This window comes from Sceloporus occidentalis, unplaced genomic scaffold (assembly GCF_023333645.1).
Source record: "Sceloporus occidentalis isolate IW3139 unplaced genomic scaffold, rSceOcc1.0.p SCAF_69, whole genome shotgun sequence".
Taxonomy (NCBI): Eukaryota; Metazoa; Chordata; class Lepidosauria; order Squamata; family Phrynosomatidae; genus Sceloporus; species Sceloporus occidentalis.
This window is the reverse complement of record NW_028317049.1, coordinates 2,983,369-3,000,045: the sequence shown is the minus strand read 5'-3', so window position 1 is coordinate 3,000,045 and position 16,677 is coordinate 2,983,369. Positions and strand designations below refer to the sequence as shown.

At 46.0% G+C, this 16,677-nt stretch overlaps 1 protein-coding gene across 2 annotated transcripts in view; it reads right to left on the bottom strand.

Moving 5' to 3' along the window:
• The window catches only part of LOC149286405 (max-binding protein MNT-like), a 69,449-nt gene that overhangs the window by 22,786 nt on the left and 29,986 nt on the right, over positions 1 to 16,677 (bottom strand). The window contains exons 3-4 of one of the 2 annotated variants that reach the window (XM_089494129.1): positions 15,231 to 15,272; positions 12,987 to 13,098 (exon numbers count right to left, since the gene is read on the bottom strand). In XM_089494129.1, coding sequence (XP_089350255.1) covers positions 12,987 to 13,098; positions 15,231 to 15,272 — 154 coding nt within the window. The remainder of the gene's footprint in view (positions 1 to 12,986; positions 13,099 to 15,230; positions 15,273 to 16,677) is intronic. The other variant, XM_089494130.1, reaches the window with a different exon arrangement.

Here is a 16,677-nt window from a genome sequence, read left to right as displayed (position 1 = left end):
AATGTTAAGACTACGACGGGCTTTTTAAAGCAATGCACTGCATTACTCTTGGCACTATTCATATTGCAATTTCTGACTGATGGGAATGGTTTCATCTTTAATAGCAGTCACTGGTCTAAATCCAAATTTTTCTGACGACAGAAGACAAACTGACAATTGCTGCAGTAAGCACATATCTATCCATCATCGTTGTTATTGTTGTCGGACGATCAATGATTCAGATGTGAAGCATGGCTGGGTAATGTGGCTCATTCCAAGCAGTGTCACTTTTTGCAACTGTGCTACCAGGAGCCAATCTATAGCACATTTCATTCATATATTGTGTCCGTCTGCTTGGAATTGGTCCCAGTGCACCTATCACTACTGGAACCACAGTTGTTTTCTTTTCCAGAGTGCTGAATCTGACTGTAGGTCTTGAGATACACACACACACACGGATTATAGATGTGGCAATCCTGGAGGACAGCAGAATCAAGGACAAAGAGAAGGAATATATGTGTGTGTGTATGCATATGTATACACCCACACATGTACAGCATGCCCACGTTATACACGGGCTCGCTTTACGCGGACTTGAGCATATACATTCAAGCCGCAGGAAGTGTGCGGGATGCAAGGGGCTGCATGTCCCATTCAAACGAATGGGGCACACACCCATGGCGCCCCATGCACTCCCGCGCACAAGCCCCATTCAAATGAATGGGGCTCAAGCATATGCGAAATTAGCCTTACACGGGGGGTCCAGTACGAATCCCCCGCGTAAGGCAAGGGTCCACTGTACACAGACTGTACATATGTATGAATACACACACACTTGTTACATCTATAATCCAAGTTTTGTCTTCTCTTTTCTCAACCACACTTATAGTTGACATACTACGTTTTATGTGTTTGTCAGTCCGATTTTTACATCACCATTTTAGACAACTTTCTCCGGCTAATTGTCTCCTTTCTGTTGTTGTTGTTGTTGTTGTTATTATTATTATTATTATTATTGCTATCAATATTAACCCACCTTTTGACCAAGACCAGGACTCAAGGCAGCTTGGAAAAATAATAAAAGCACATACAAGTGTGTACATTAAAACATACAAAAGGTTATTTGTAAGATGCAATTGGCTGAGAAGTCAACAAAAGAAACTATTAAATCCCTTGCAATCACTTCCTAAAAATCCATAATAATAATAATAATAATAATACGTTTTATTTATAGACCGCTATTCCGCAATGATCATAGCGGTGTACAATAAAAATTACAATACAAAATTAGCCCCTACCCACCCCCTCACTCCCTCCAGGCTGGACGATGACAGTTGGCCGTGGAGGGAGGGCTCTGTCCCTTCAGGGCGGTCTCGATGGTGTTGGACCCGCCCCCTCACTCCCTCCAGGCTGGACGATGATAGTTGGCCATGGAGGGAGGGCTCTGTCCCTTCAGGACGGTCCCGATGGTGTAGGACCCATCCCCATCAGAATAAGCATCCTAGCAGTCCAAATGAAGCTGTTGTAAAGCATGAGAGCAGCCACCAAGGAGGCCCTCTCCCATATTCCCACCAAACATGGCTGTGAAATTACAAAATTCCTATATGTTTACTGGATCCGCTTTAGCTGGGTTTACCAATTGGAGTAGGACATGCTTACTTCTGTTAGCATCGCTATGCTGTCGGTGAAGATAAGAGGTAGGTTGTGTTTCTATGGTAAAGGCAACCCTTGAACCCAGGACTCTTGGAACTGAAGTCACTCACTAGTTCACTGGTAGTGGGAGGAAGGCGGGACGAAGGTGAATAAAATAATAATAATAATAATATTGATCCATATCATGCTATCTCTGTTCCCAAACCTGAAAATTAAAGAGACTTCTTCAGGCATAGCAAGAAAGGTGTGCGCCTTGAGATTCTCGCCCTTGTGGCACAGAAAATTGTGGCCCTGCTGGTGGATGAAAGGAAGAAAAAGTTGCACAACTTTCAGAACGAAGGCGGAACTAAACAAAGACATCTTTCATAAACATTGCATTGTAGCATCTCAGAGTTGGAAGGGATCCCAAAGATCATCTAGTCCAACCCTCATTGTGCGGCCCACTTTCAGTTCTGATCCCCGCTTGGTGATGCGTCGCCATCATCTATGTGTTACGATCATTTTCCAACAGCAGCCAGAAAGGAAAAACCTCTGATCTCTAGCTGGCTATTTAAAGAAAGCAGGCTCTGACCTTAATCAGTTCTTTCCTCTCCTCGCCAAAAGAGCCATTTTAAAAACAACAACGCTTTGCCCGGGGTCAAGACGTTCGCCGCCAGACTGCCAACTATATGCGTTAAAAGGTGCAATCGCAAGGACCAAAAATCATAGTTATCCAGCACTTCCAAAAAGAGCCATGCTTCTAGTCCTCATAGTTAGGGATAGACCAAAGTTTCCAAAGTGGGAATAAAGTGATGGGTCTTGCACCAACTACACATTTGGTTGTACCTTCCCCTATCCCCCCAAATCCATTTACCTTCCTCACTTTGTTCCTCCAAGTTCCTTTATTTTGTGTGTCACACATCGGAAAGCATTTTGCGCATATATTGTTTTCAATTCATTAAATGCAATCGGGGAGGAGGTAGCATTTTCCAAATTGCAACAGAAGAGTCTGATCTCCAGTTTTTTTATCTTTTCATTTATGAATTCATTTATGAATTTAATTTTTTTCAATTATCAATTCATAAATAACTCTGCTGCTTTTGAAAAATTAAATAAATTGTATTACCTTTATTGTGTGGCACAGTGGTTTGAGTGTTGGACTATGGCCCTGGAGTTGCTGCGTGCCTTCCAAGTTGTTTCTGGCTTATAGCAACCCGAAGGCAAACCTATCCTGGGGTTTTCTTGGCAAGGTTTGTTCAGAGGAGGTTTGCCGTTGCCTTCCCCTGAGGCTGAGAGAGTGTGACTTGGCCAAGGTTACTTAATGGTTTTACATGGCTGAGCTGGAAGTTGAACCCTGGTCTCCAGAGTCCAATGCTCAAACCATGGTGACTCCTGGAGACCAGGGTTCAATCTCTGGCTCAGCCATGTAAAGCCGCTGGGTGATCTTGCGCAGATCACACTCTCTCAGCCTCAGGGAAAGGCAACACCAAACCTTCTTTGCACAAATCTTACCAAGAAAACACCTTAGGATTGCCGTAAGTCGGAAACAAACTTGAAAGCACACCACAGCTCTAGGGCCATAGTCAAACCGCTACGCCACACCGGCTCTCCATCTAGAAAGGCAATGCAATGTTATTTCATTTTATTTTTCAACAAAGCAGCCCGCTTATTTATTTCAGTGGCTTGGTAAATGAAAAAATTAAAAACGTGGCGATCGGACTTCTCTAGCGTTGTAATTCTGAAAATATAGGGTCCCCGTAAGTCGGAAAAGACAGCCACAAATAAAATGCCGGTTCTCCCCTCCAAACCCTTATAGTGTTTATACCAAAAGGTTTTCAATTGCATGCCCTCCATGCTGTGTTTTCCCTCCCCTATGCCCCCCCCAAACCCCAGACACCGGCGCAAACAATCCTTTGACGGCTGCACATGAACCGAGGGCATCAATCCAGACTGCCTACAACTGGAATATCTTTTATTCCGCACTGTAAAATTCAGGCTAATGAGCCTCAAGGCACTGAATAGATCAGGCCTGGTGAACAAGAAGGGATGGCACCGCTTGGCACGTGAGGGTCAAGCACATGGGGATCATGGATGGAGGAGGAGGAGGAAGACGAAGAAGAAGAGGCAGCTATCCCGGCTATGATCAGGCCCAGGTTTTATGGGAGGCTGTTTTCTTGCCTGGAGGTTACTACGTGATGCAAAAAGCAATGAGGTTAGAGACAGACTTCTCTGCAGATCAGGGATGTACCATGCGCTTTCAGTGCCACATCCCTTCTACTTCACTCAAACAATTCAAATTTGACGTTGTAGGGATTCTGAAAGGTTTCTTCATCGGGTCCCCCCCCCTTCTTCTTCCTATTTGAGTTATTAAAATTAAGACTAAACTGAATATAGGCATTCCAAATTACCAACATTGATCCCTGGAAGTTAAAGTGGTGTCAAAGTATAGATGCAGCCTCAGGCAGGTTCATATATGGAGATAAGGACTTTCAGATAGTCTCCATCTCTGCTGTGTAAGGTTTTGCCAGTTGCAATCAGCTTCTAATGTTTGCAAACCATTTCTGGCTGCATCTATATTGAAGAATGAATGCGGTTTGACACCACTTGAATTGCCAGGGCTCCATGCTCTGGAATTGACTTGTCGGAAACTTCTTGGAGGCACACAACAACAATAACAAAGTAAATGTTTGGGGCCTTGCACAACCATCCTCTGGCCTCCTCCTCTCACAAATCGAACAAGCTAAGCTGGTCCTCTTCATAGCAGACATTCCAAAAGATGGAAAGCAAAGTCCATTTACCTTAAGTCTCTTGCACAGATTGTGTCCAAGATCTGGAAAGAGGCAGACTACTTGAAACTCTATGTACAGTGGGCCCTTAATAATAATAATAATAATAGGATTTATTCATATACCGCCCAATCACTGGGAATCCGAGCGGTTTACAACAGAGGGGATAATAGACGGTTCCCTGCCCTCAGGCTTACAACCTAAAAAGACACGACACAAAAGGAGAAGGGAATGGTGAGGGGGGAAGGGGATCAGGTCCAGCAGTTCGTCTCTCCCTCTGAGTAGGGATGCCATATCCCGCCTGTAGGCGGGGCAATCCCGCTTGGGGCGGTGCCATCCCGGTCCCGGTCCAGTTTGGTGCCAAGACCGGGACGGCACCACCCGCGGCCACCTCCGCCCCCGCGTGCGCCGCGGGGTCCTCCAAGGCCTCGCTGAGGCCTGGGAGCACTCTCCGTGGTCGGAGCTCCGGTCGCGGAAACGCTCCCTACCAGGCCACAGCGAGGCCTTGGAGGCAGCTCCGCAATCACGGGGTCCTCCAAGGCCTGCAATGCCAAGCGGCCCCCGCGCCCCTTCCCAGTCTGGGAGCAGGCCTAGGCTTCCTCCCAAGCCGGGAGGAGGAGGAGGCCGCTTGGCACCGCGGCAATCGCCGCGATGACAAGCGGCCCCCGCGCCCTTTCCTGGTCTGGGAGCAGGCCTAGGCTTCCTCCCAAGCCGGGAGGAGGAGGAGGCCGCTTGGCACCGCGGCAATCGCCGCAATGCCAAGCGGCCCCCGCACCCTTTCCCGGTCTGGGAGCAGGCCTAGGCTTCCTCCCAGGCCGGGCAGAGGCCGCTTGGCACCGCAGCAATCGCCGTGGTGCCAAGCGGCCCTCGCGCCCTTTCCCGGCCTGGGAGCAGGCCTAGGCTTCCTCCCAAGCCGGGAGGAGGAGGAGGCTGCTTCGCACCGCGGCGATCGCCGTGATGCCAAGCGGCCCCCGCGCCCCTTCCCGGCCTGGGAGCAGGCCTAGACTTCCTCCCAAGCCGGGAGGAGGAGGACAAGGTTTAAAAATGTAGGACCTTTTTTAAATTTTCCTGGCCAGGAAATTTAAAAAAAAAAAAAGTCCTACATTTTCAAACCTTGTCCTACATTTGTCCCGGATTGGAGGTCCTCAGGTATGGCAACCCTACCTCTGAGGCCTGGACCAAGGCAGATGGACCGGAGGGAGGGCGCTCTATCTTCAGGCTAGCCCTGGGACCTAGCCTGCCTCTCTCTCCCTCAAGATGGTGGATGAAGGGAAGGCTTTCGTCTTCCAGGCAGGCCTGATGGACCCTTGGTACCACTGGGGTTTGGTTCCCGGACCCACGTGGATACCAAAATCCGTGGATGTTCAAGTCCCATTAAATACAGTGGCATTGTAAAATGGTGTCCCTTATATAAAATGGAAAATCAAGGTTTGCTATTTGGAATTTATACTTTTTTGGAATATTTTCAAGCCGTGGATGCTTGGATCCGTGGATAAAAAATCCATGGATAAGGAGAGCTGACTGTATTGTTTAAGGAGTATTCCCAAGTACCTGACTTTCCTGGTTAGTCTTTTTACGTTTCTTGGTTCAGAGACCTTTTGTGTACAAGGGCACATACCTACATTTCCCTTTTTGGTCTCCTAACAAGTAAACCATCATTATTCCCCCCTCCAAAAGAAAAATCCATGTGCAAACACACAAAAATAAATTCAAAGATTTGGCCGTGTTAGTATGTTAGATCAGTATGTAGAGCTCTTGTAGCACCTTTGAGACTCATTGAAAGAAAGAAGTTGGCAGCATGAGTTTATGAAGGCCTAAGAAGACAATACGATGAATACACCCAACTTCAGTTTACTTCCTCAGATGCATATAGTGCATATAGATCCCCGAAATACATCTAATAGACTGAAGTCTACAAAAGCTCATGCTGCCAATTCCTTTATTTCAGCGAGTCTCAAAAGTGCTGCAAGATCTCTGTACACAAAGATAAAGGCTTTTTAAGGAACTCTGAATCTGCTTCTCTCTATCCCCAGCCAGAGACTGACTGCGTATTGCAACTCCTTTGCTGCCAAGGAAAAGAGAGGCAGGCGGGCACTAAATAAACACAGTTTAAAAAAAACCCCAACAGAGTGAAATGGTGCAATAGCATAGAGATGGTTGTGCAAACAGGAGCCTTTTGCCAAATCCCGCCTGGGCATCTTTGCAAAAGAGCCAGCCAGGCAAGCATGCACCTTCCCTCCCCCACAGGCCGCAGCTGGACGGACGAGTAACCTCATGTGGCTTGTTCCAGCTTGCAATCCCCCTCTGGGCGGGCAAGCCCTGGGTGACGTCACCCGGCTGGGGCTAGCCATGTGTTCCATGTACACGTGGCCATGCTGTCGAAAGCTTGGAGATGGGAGGAGGGAGGCAGGAGTGGCCAGACGGGATGTGGCCAGGAAGGCCGCCTCGGTGACCCCCCGGCCACAGGTCTGAAAGGGAACCGTGCATCCTGAGCAATAGTAAATACCCATGCGCACCAAAAAATATTCCTTCCTAAGAGCAGATTCTAGGCCCACCGCCTTTGATAGCCAAATAACCACACAGCCGACTGCACCGCACAATTGCAAAGCATGTGCGGTGAGGGGAGGCGCACAAAGAGGAGTGCCAACATCGCCCTATAGGATTGCCCAACAGTCAATTTTAGAAAAAGCAATGGGAGAAGAAGACAAACACATGCAACGAGCAAAGCTAGGAAGCAGAGCCTGGGCCAAGATCTGTGCAACTAGGATAAGATGCAGATTTCCAGCAAGATACCTGGTACAATAAACGCACAGAGAGGGGTTATTCCAATGTTGGGTTCTTTTAGTACAACGACGCAAATCATCTCATGCATTCTGGTTGTTGTCTTTTTAACTGCCTGCATTTTAATATGATGTATGTATATATTTATATATGTATATACAGTCGTCCCTCCATTTTTGCGGTGGATCCGTTCTGGACCTCCCCGTGAAAACAGAAATCCCCGATATTCAAGCCCTATTGGTTTGAATGGCGGCACGGCCCCACGGACAACTGTGGGTGCGCACCCCGTTTTAAATAAATAATAATAATAAAGTTTTTATTTATATACTGCCCTTCCATCAGATCAGGGCGGTTTACAGCAATTAAAATACAATAATAAACAATTAAAAACATACCACAATTACAAAAGACATAAAAACAAAAGGCCCCAGGTTAGCCAGTCCCGTTGCCAGTGCGGCGGAGGAGGCCTATAGGACCTTATTCAGGGAATGCGGTCCGGAACAGAAAGGTCTTTAGGTCCCGTCTGAATTGGGCCAGGGAGGTAGCTGAGCGGAGCTCTATGGGCAGCGTGTTCCAAAGGGCCGGGGCGGCCCTTGCTCCTTGTGAGTAAGCGAGGGACACAGATCCGAAGTCCGCACAAACGGAGGGATGACTGTATTTATATTATCTTACATATACACGCAAAGAAGCCTATCGTTCCTTCTCAAAGTATCACCTACCATGCCAAATACATAACATTCCCAAAATTCTTCTTGCATTCTTCCTGCACTTCTGATTCCTTCCTCCTTGGCAGGCTGACATTTTCTAATTTCTCCTGCTGTTCATTTATTACTGCTTCTTGCACCAAGAGATGCTTTTGTAACACCTTTGAGGCTAACTAAAGAAGTTGGCAGCATGAGCTTTCGTAGACTTCAGTCTACTTCCTCAGATGCATTTGGTGGAGTGGTAAGCCGGGGAGAGGCTTATATATACCTTAGGTGTGTGCTAATGTCAACTTGAATTCAAAATCCTTTGTGCATGGACATATATGGCATATATAACTCTGTCCCTGGTTTACCGCTCCACCAAATGCATCTGAGGAAGTAGACTGAAGTCTAGGAAAGCTCATGCTGCCAACTTTTCTTTCAGTTAGTCTCAAAGGTGCTACAAGATCTCTCTACATACTGATGCTACAGACTAACACGACTAGATCTTTTATTTCTACAGTGTAGATGTACCCCAAGGTTTCATCAATCTACCCCCATGAAGTCCAGAGATTTTACTTAAATTTTCCAAAACTAGACCTTAGCTCTCAAGCTTCCGAGGTTCAGATGGCAAAGACTATAATAGAGACCTGGATCAGAAGGAGCCCAAGGAGGCTAACATATTTAAAACAGTCCAAGCATGCAGACCCAAAGCTTGACTAGTATGGACACTGCTATCATTTTGGCACAGATCAAGATCTACTCATTTATCCTTGCATTTTAAAATTTGATGCAGGCATTTATTGCATTTTGCTCTGTTTTTAATGTTACTGGGTGAACCTTGGGCAAGTTACACTCTCTCAGCATCAGAGGCATTCCACATTAAGTATCACCTCCTCTTCTCCTGTGCGATCATCGGACTGGCGTTTTGCAAGTTGGAGAAGTACCAACAGATAGCTGGACGTCCGTCTGTCGTGGATGCTTTGATTGTGAGTTCCTGCATGGCAGGGGGTTAGAATGGATGGCCCTTGGGGTCTCTTCCAACTCTATGATTCTATGATTCTAATATGTCTTTACCCTTTCCAAAATTTGGGTGCTTGGCTTGGCAGGGGTGAAGGAGCATTTCCCCTTTTACCTTTCTATAAGCTTTGGCTAAAGCAATGGTGAACACATGGCTCTCCAAATCCCATCAGCTCGAGCAAGCATGACTGTTGGGGTTTATGGGAACTGGAGTCCATCATCTGGTAAGCCACAAACATCTCACCCGGGGGCATTGGTGGCGCATCAGATGATACTATTTCCCTGTTCAATGAACTCAGAAAGGATGCTCTCACCCCTCCGAGAAGCAGCTGGGTTCACAACTTTAAAATGCGACGCAGCCAAAAAAAGCACATGCAATTTTGCAACCTCTTCCCCAGCCGCTGAACTTAGAGAAGACTGCGAGGCGGAAACCAATATGGGGGAAGGGAGAGAAGGCTGGTAAATGGCTTTTACCGCAGCCAGGATTATATTTTGGCTTGCTGTACATGGGGATTATGTCTGGCAGCCATCTGAGGACAAGGCGCTGGCTTGCGCTCATCTCTCACGGAGGGCGAGAATAAGAAAAGAGATGTTACTCCTTCTCTTAACCAGGGGAGGCAGTGGTCACTGGCGGCAAAGAAAGGTGCTGAGATTTTAGGATGATTGGCGAGCACATTACTTCAATAGGGAACGGGCGGTGAGAAGGAGGATAGCAAAAGTACTCTGCCAGTGCCTTCCAAATAAGATTTGCTGGATTGCAAAGGATGCAAGAATCCTCCAAGGGATCAGCAGTTGCCCATAGATGGGGAAGGGGGGGGGGGGGGAATCAATATTCACAGAACGTGCTGGCTCACGGCACTGTAGATATTCCCATTTGTGAGACCTACACAACAGCGAGGGGAAGGGATTTCTGTCCCTTTCTTGCCAATAAAGGATCCACCTAAACCTTCAACCCAATCCAGATCAAACAGATCAACTGAGCTCACGCTTCTTCTGCCGGACATTTGCATCCTAAGAAGAGCTCTAGACTTGATCAGACCCAAAAGGTTCATCTAAACCAGTTTGGAAAGATGACTTCTTAGGACTAAAATGTCACAAATCCTGCAGTACTTTTAAGCTCTGGATTCCCCAAGCATCCCAAAGGTCATGAGATGCCCCCAGGAATCCTTCAGAACTCATTTGGATCAGGCCGAAAAGGTCCATCTAAACCAGAGCTTGGAAAAGCTGACTTTTTAGGACGAAAACTCCCCAAATCCTACAGTACTTGCAAGCTCTGAATTCCCCAAGCATCTCAATAGTCATGAGATGCCTCCAGGAATCCTTCAGGCAGGACTTGGAAGCAACAGACCCTCTCACATCCATGCCCACCCTCCCACCAATCCAGGGAGACAAGGGCTGCATCCACACTGCAGAATTAATGCTATGGAACATATATGGGTGGCCTTGGGAAAGTCACAATCTCTTGGCCTCCAAGGAAGGCAACGGCAAACCCCCTCTGAACAAATCTTGCCGAGAAACCCCTGTGATAGCTTCGCCTTAGGACGGACATGATAAATTGTTATCCACTGACCACAACCTCCCTGCATGTCAGCCCTTCGAAACTGGCCAGAGGATCACACAACTGGTTCATCCCAAAAGCTACCTCCAGTAGATCTTCATGGACAGGCAATGTGAACCACCAGAGATTGTAGCTCACAGCATGCATGAACACTTCAGATCCTCACAATAAATATCAGACAGATAGGAATACTACTGAGCCACAGACTGCAGATGTGTCACATTTTTCATATACTCCTTGATATCTCTAACAAGGAGTCCCCCCCCCCCCCCGCCCTTCCATCAAGCATGACCTGGGTTGTCAGTGATAGTGCTTTGATTCAGCTCTGATAGCAACACCACAACATGGATTTTTGAGACCAACATCAAAACCACAACATGGACTTCTGAGACCAACATCAAGACCACAACATGGGCTTCTGAGACCAACCTCAAGACCACAACATGGACTTCTGAGACCAACATCAAGACCACAACATGGAGTTCTGAGACCAACATCAAGACCACAACATGTGCTTCTGAGACCAACTTCAAAACCACAACATGGACTTCTGAGACCAACATCAAGACCACAACATGGACTTCTGAGACCAACATCAAGACCACAACATGTGCTTCTGAGACCAACATCAAGCACAACATGGACTTCTGAGGCCAACATCAAGACCACAACATGTGCTTCTGAGACCAACTTCAAAACCACAACATGGACTTCTGAGACCAACATCAAGACCACAACATGGACTTCTGAGACCAACATCAAGACCACAACATGGGCTTCTGAGACCAACATCAAGCACAACATGGACTTCTGAGGCCAACCTAAAGCACAACATGGACTTCTGAGACCAACATCAAGACCACAACATGTGCTTCTGAGACCAACTTCAAAACCACAACATGGACTTCTGAGACCAACATCAAGACCACAACATGGACTTCTGAGACCAACATCAAGACCACAACATGTGCTTCTGAGACCAACATCAAGACCACAACATGGGCTTCTGAGACCAATCTCAAGACCACAACATGGGCTTCTGAGACCAACCTCAAGACCACAACATGGGCTTCTGAGACCGATATCAAGACCACAACATGGGCTTCTGAGACCGATATCAAGACCACAACATGGGTTTCTGAGACCAACATCAAGCACAACATGGACTTCTGAGACCAACATCAAGACCACAACATGGACTTTTAAGACCAATGTCAAGACTACAACCTAAACTTTTAAGCTGCCACTGTCAGCATTTTAAAAAGTCAACATCCAGGTGTTCCCACAGCACAAACTTTAGGAAATCTTCCAACAGGTTTAGCCATGGTAGAGCCAGTGTGGTGTAGTGGTTTGAATGTTGGACTACAACTCTGGAGACCAGGGTTCAAATACCTGCTCCACCATGGAAACCAATTGTGTGGTCTTGCATGAGTCACACACTCTCTGACTCAGTGGAAGGCAAAAACAAACCCCCTGTAAATAAATCTTGCCAAGAAAACCCCACAATAGGGTCACCATAAGTTGGAAATGACCTCAAGGCACACAACAACAACAACAACAACAACAACAACAACAACAACAAAGATTTTTCCAATGAGAAGACTGTAATAGCACCACAATTACAATAAAAACAAAAAAGGCAACCCACAGCACATGGAACTGGAGATTGAAAATGCTGAAGGAAACATTGTCAGGATAAATACAAAGCGTAGTGCTGCATTCGGACATCATATCAAACAAAGTATAAGGAAGATCAATTATGTCTGAATTGAACATACCAAGTTTTGCTTCAACCCACAAACCAAGAATCAGGAATCAAGATCTGCAGATGGGTTTGTAAGCCATGAGTAGCACTAACTTCAATAGAAAGAAGCGAACGGCGGCCATCCAGATGCTGATGGACAGGTGCTCCCAGAACTTGTCTCAATCGGCTATGCTGGCAAGGCTGATGGGACTTGCATTCAGACAACATCCAAGGGCTGCACTTTTGCCCAACTCTGGTCTACCTATTTATCAAGGTCTGAATTGATAAACTGTTTCTCTGCCTCCAGAGGCTGGATCACCAATCATATAAATGCTGAGATAATAAAAAGCAACACAACAAGAAAGTAGATATAAACCATGGCTCAGCTCAGGTACATTGCCACTGAGAATGGAGGGTCCACTAATAATTTCCTCTGAGGTTCTCCTTCATGAATTTGTTCTTTTAAAACCAATACCACACCTTAATCAAATTCCATAAATTAAGTTATACATAGTGTCTTTCCTTTTGTGTACTATCTATCTCCTATCCATCACAGAATGGCTGACACAATCTTCCAAAGTTCAGGAGGAGATGGGCAAGGAAGAGAATTCTGTCCATTTCTTCCATATCATGCATATTTTTTTCATAACCCAAATCACAAATCACATTCATGTGCCACCGCTACCCTCAGAAACCAAATGGCCAAAAAGAACAATGCATCAGCTCTGCTAACATAAGATGCTCAAAGAGCATGAACAATATAAGAGGTCAAATACATGAAAGAACAAAGTTTGAGGCCCTACCTGGATATATCTCAAGGCACTCCTTAGGACGCTGAGGTTTGAGGTTTTCTTGTCATCGACGTTGGGGATGTTCCGCTTAAGGGTCTCAAAGCATTCTTTCAAGTGGGCACGCCTATGGAGACAAATCCCAACGTCAGCCCTTCAGCCTCGAGTTCTTTGGTAAAGATGCAGGAGTAAGGGATTCACAGCATGCAATGCAACAAGGGACGAAACAGAACCAAGGGGTTGTGTGATCAAGAAATTATGGGTAGAATAGTCAAGACTGTCATGGCTGTTTGGCTTAGAAGCTATGTTCAGTGATGTCTACTGAAATGGGATGGAGAGGATCAGAGCTCCAGTGGCAGAACAAATACACCGGCGTACAATATTTTTTAATAATTATGTGCCTGAAACAAAGTTTGCGTACACCAAAGCATCAGAAAGCAAAGGTGTCACTATCTCAGCTACCCATGCAAAAGGTTTTGGAATAGTTCAGATTTCGGAATTCCAGGTAAGGGAGACTCAGCCTGTATCACATTTTGGGCTTTTTGCATCATCCAGAAGCTGGCTAACAGTTTTGGGTACAGTCTAGGTACAGTTTTAGATACTATTTCACAGTCTTCTGTGAAGAGGGAAGATGTTTAGCAGCAGAACACAAGCCAAAAAATTATCTACTGTGGGGCAAACCAAGGCCTTCCGGATGCATTTGATTCCAGCTCCCAACAGCCTCAACTAGCATGATCAAGGATGATAGATGCTGTAGTCTAGCACCATAGAGGAGCCTTGGGTTCTTTATCCCATTTTAAACCTTGCTTGATGAGGGGCAGAGGAATTTTAATCATACCACAATGGTCCTTCCAACCTGAAAAAGTGGACTGCAATGGCAAAGTGGTCAAGAGCACATGGTGGTAGGGACAGAAAAAGGGAGTGGAGAACTGGAAGCAAGACAGCTGTGCATACAGTACATGGCAAATACAGATGGTAATGCTGGAAGGCAGTGATTTCCAAATTCTGGTCCTTCAGGTGTTTTAGGACTACAGCTCCCAGAAGCTTCTGCCATCTTGGCCAAGGGTCTGGGATTCTGGGAGCCAAAGACCAAAACACTTGGAAAACTAGAGGTTGGGAATCACTGCTGCAAGGAATCAAATTAGGATATGCAGTGAAGAGTTACCAAACTGATATAACAGGTGGTGAAAACTGTAAATTTGTAAATCTACCAAAGTTTCATACTACAGGAGAAAATAAATCATCGCAGACAAAGCTGGTTCAGACGACCCACCCCACAAAAGAAGATCAACTATGGTTGGGCACAACGTCTGAATTCACAAACCATGGCTTGCAACTGGGCTGGCAACAACAGAGAAACAGAAATGATGGTTTGAAGCAGGTTTGGAAGGCACGGCTTGGGCACCATGCGTGAACTGGCAAATCTGCGCTTGGAGAGCCAACAACCAAATGAGTATGCAAAAGCTACGACAAACCATGGTTTGTGATTCAGATGAGTTTGGTGTAAGATGGGAGTTGAAAAGTCGGTGGTTGCTGTCGTTCTGCATCTGGAGCAAAGAAACAGCAGCCTGGGGTGGTCAGAAAAATCTCCCCCTTTCTTTGCCTCCAAACCCACTACTCTCTCCATTTTCTCCAGAGGTATCCACATTTCTGTTCCAGCGGTCAGTGTGCATACAACCGAGAATGCAGACGGAAGAATGGATCTTGATCCCCTTCACTCCCTTGCTGTGCTTTTGGTGCAGAGACTGAACTGAGCTTTTGTCACCTTCCCAGGCAACCCAGTCTTCTCTGGGAGCAACTACTGTATATACTCATGTATAAGTCTAGAAAATTTAGTCAAAAAATTGATCCAAAAACCCTGAGTCGTCTTATATAAGAATTGTACTTTAATGTCAATGAAAAGGGAACCATCCCCTGGTGAAAGGCAAGTGTCATCTATCCTGGAAGCACTGAACCTGCTTTACTTTCTCATCCATCCAGCCTTTAGTTTAGTTAAGCCTGCTGGAATTTTGTATGTTCTTTGTTACATGCCTTTAAGTTTTACCCTCGGCTTATTCACGGGTCATAACAAAATTTGTAATTTTGGCCCCCAAACCTACCCTCAACTTATACATGAGGTCAACTTATAGTTGAGTATATACAGTACTACAATAACCATTTATTCCACCTAGAAAGCCCAAAGCTCTATTGGCTGCATGCCTTCATTTTGCAACTTGAGTGCGGGGTTTTTAATTTAATGTTTTTTTTAAAGCTACATACCTGTTCTTCTCCAACTTATTATGGACTTCCCTGGTGCCAACCCTAAAATCCAAAACAAAAAGAAAAGCAAACGAGTAAAAAATCACTGTCGGCATGAAATGTCATGTAGCCTCTCTGCTTAAACTGAGATGCTGGGCGATTGAGAGGGCTGCAAAAGAATCTGCAACTATTGGGAAGCCGCTGTTGGAGACCTTACTACAAGGAAGAAATTCTGCACACAGTAAGGATGTGTGGAAGGAATATATGCTGGCTGCCGTGCTTCCCTCGGCTGATTCATAGTGATCTCAGCATCTGGGTTTCCCTGGAGTAGCAAGCATCATAGCCCGTTTCCATAGGCTCGCATGATGTGTGTGGTGCACTAATGGCCACAGCCCTGTTGCCTTGGAAACAAATGCATTTGTTGTTTGCAGCCGGTCTGGGGAGAGAAATATGCACCGCCAGCCACATGCATGCAGACCCACAACAACCATGGATTCCCATGCACCATGGACAGGCAGTGATCTGGCCACAGAATGTAAGAGCAAAGCCTTAGAGGCCTTTTAATCCCATCCACATGAATGGACTTTTCATGTTGCCTAAAGTGGGTCCCTCTAGTTGGTTGGAGGACTAGAACACCCATCATCCCCCATACTGGCTAGGGATGGTGGACATTGCAGTCTATCAACACATTTGGCTGGGGTACATTGTTATCCAGAATTATGCTCCTTTCTATAACTGGGTTTGCTTTCTTAGTTCACGGAAACATCATTGTTGGCATGTATGAGTCTTCCATAGGGTTTTCTTAGGCAAGGAATATTCAGAGGTGGTTTTGCTATGTGTTGCTGTGTGCCTTCAAGTCGCTTCCAACTTATGGCGGTTTTCTAGGCAAGATTTGTTCAGAGGAGGTTTGCCATTTCCTTCCTGAGGCTGAGAGTGTGTGACCCAGTGAGTTTCCATGGCCGAGATTCGAACCCTGGTCTCCAGAGTGACAGTCCAGCACTCAAACCACTGTGCCACTCATAACAAAAATACGCCTGCCTAGATTTGGGGACACTGAATACACAAACTCAGTCGTCCCCCAGAGGTTTCCATGATTAAGTTCCATTTATATTCCACCTCTCCTACAATGGGCTTGAGGTTTACATGGTTCTCCTGCTCACTACTTTCTCCTTACAACAACCCTTTGAGGTAGATCAGGCTGGGAATCACTGGTCCAAAGCAACTGATCAATTTTCAAGTCTCAATGGGGACTTTGAACCAAGATCTTCCAATTTATGGGACCATTTAAACATCCCAACCACTGTCCCAACCCAAGTGCCATCCTATAGAATCCTGGGATTTATAGCTTTACAAGGTCTTTAGCCTTCCCTGCCAAAGGGTGCAGGGGTCTCACTAAACTACAAATCCCAAGTTTATGTGGAATGGAGCCATGTGAGTTAAAGTGGTGTCAAACTGCATTGTTTCTACA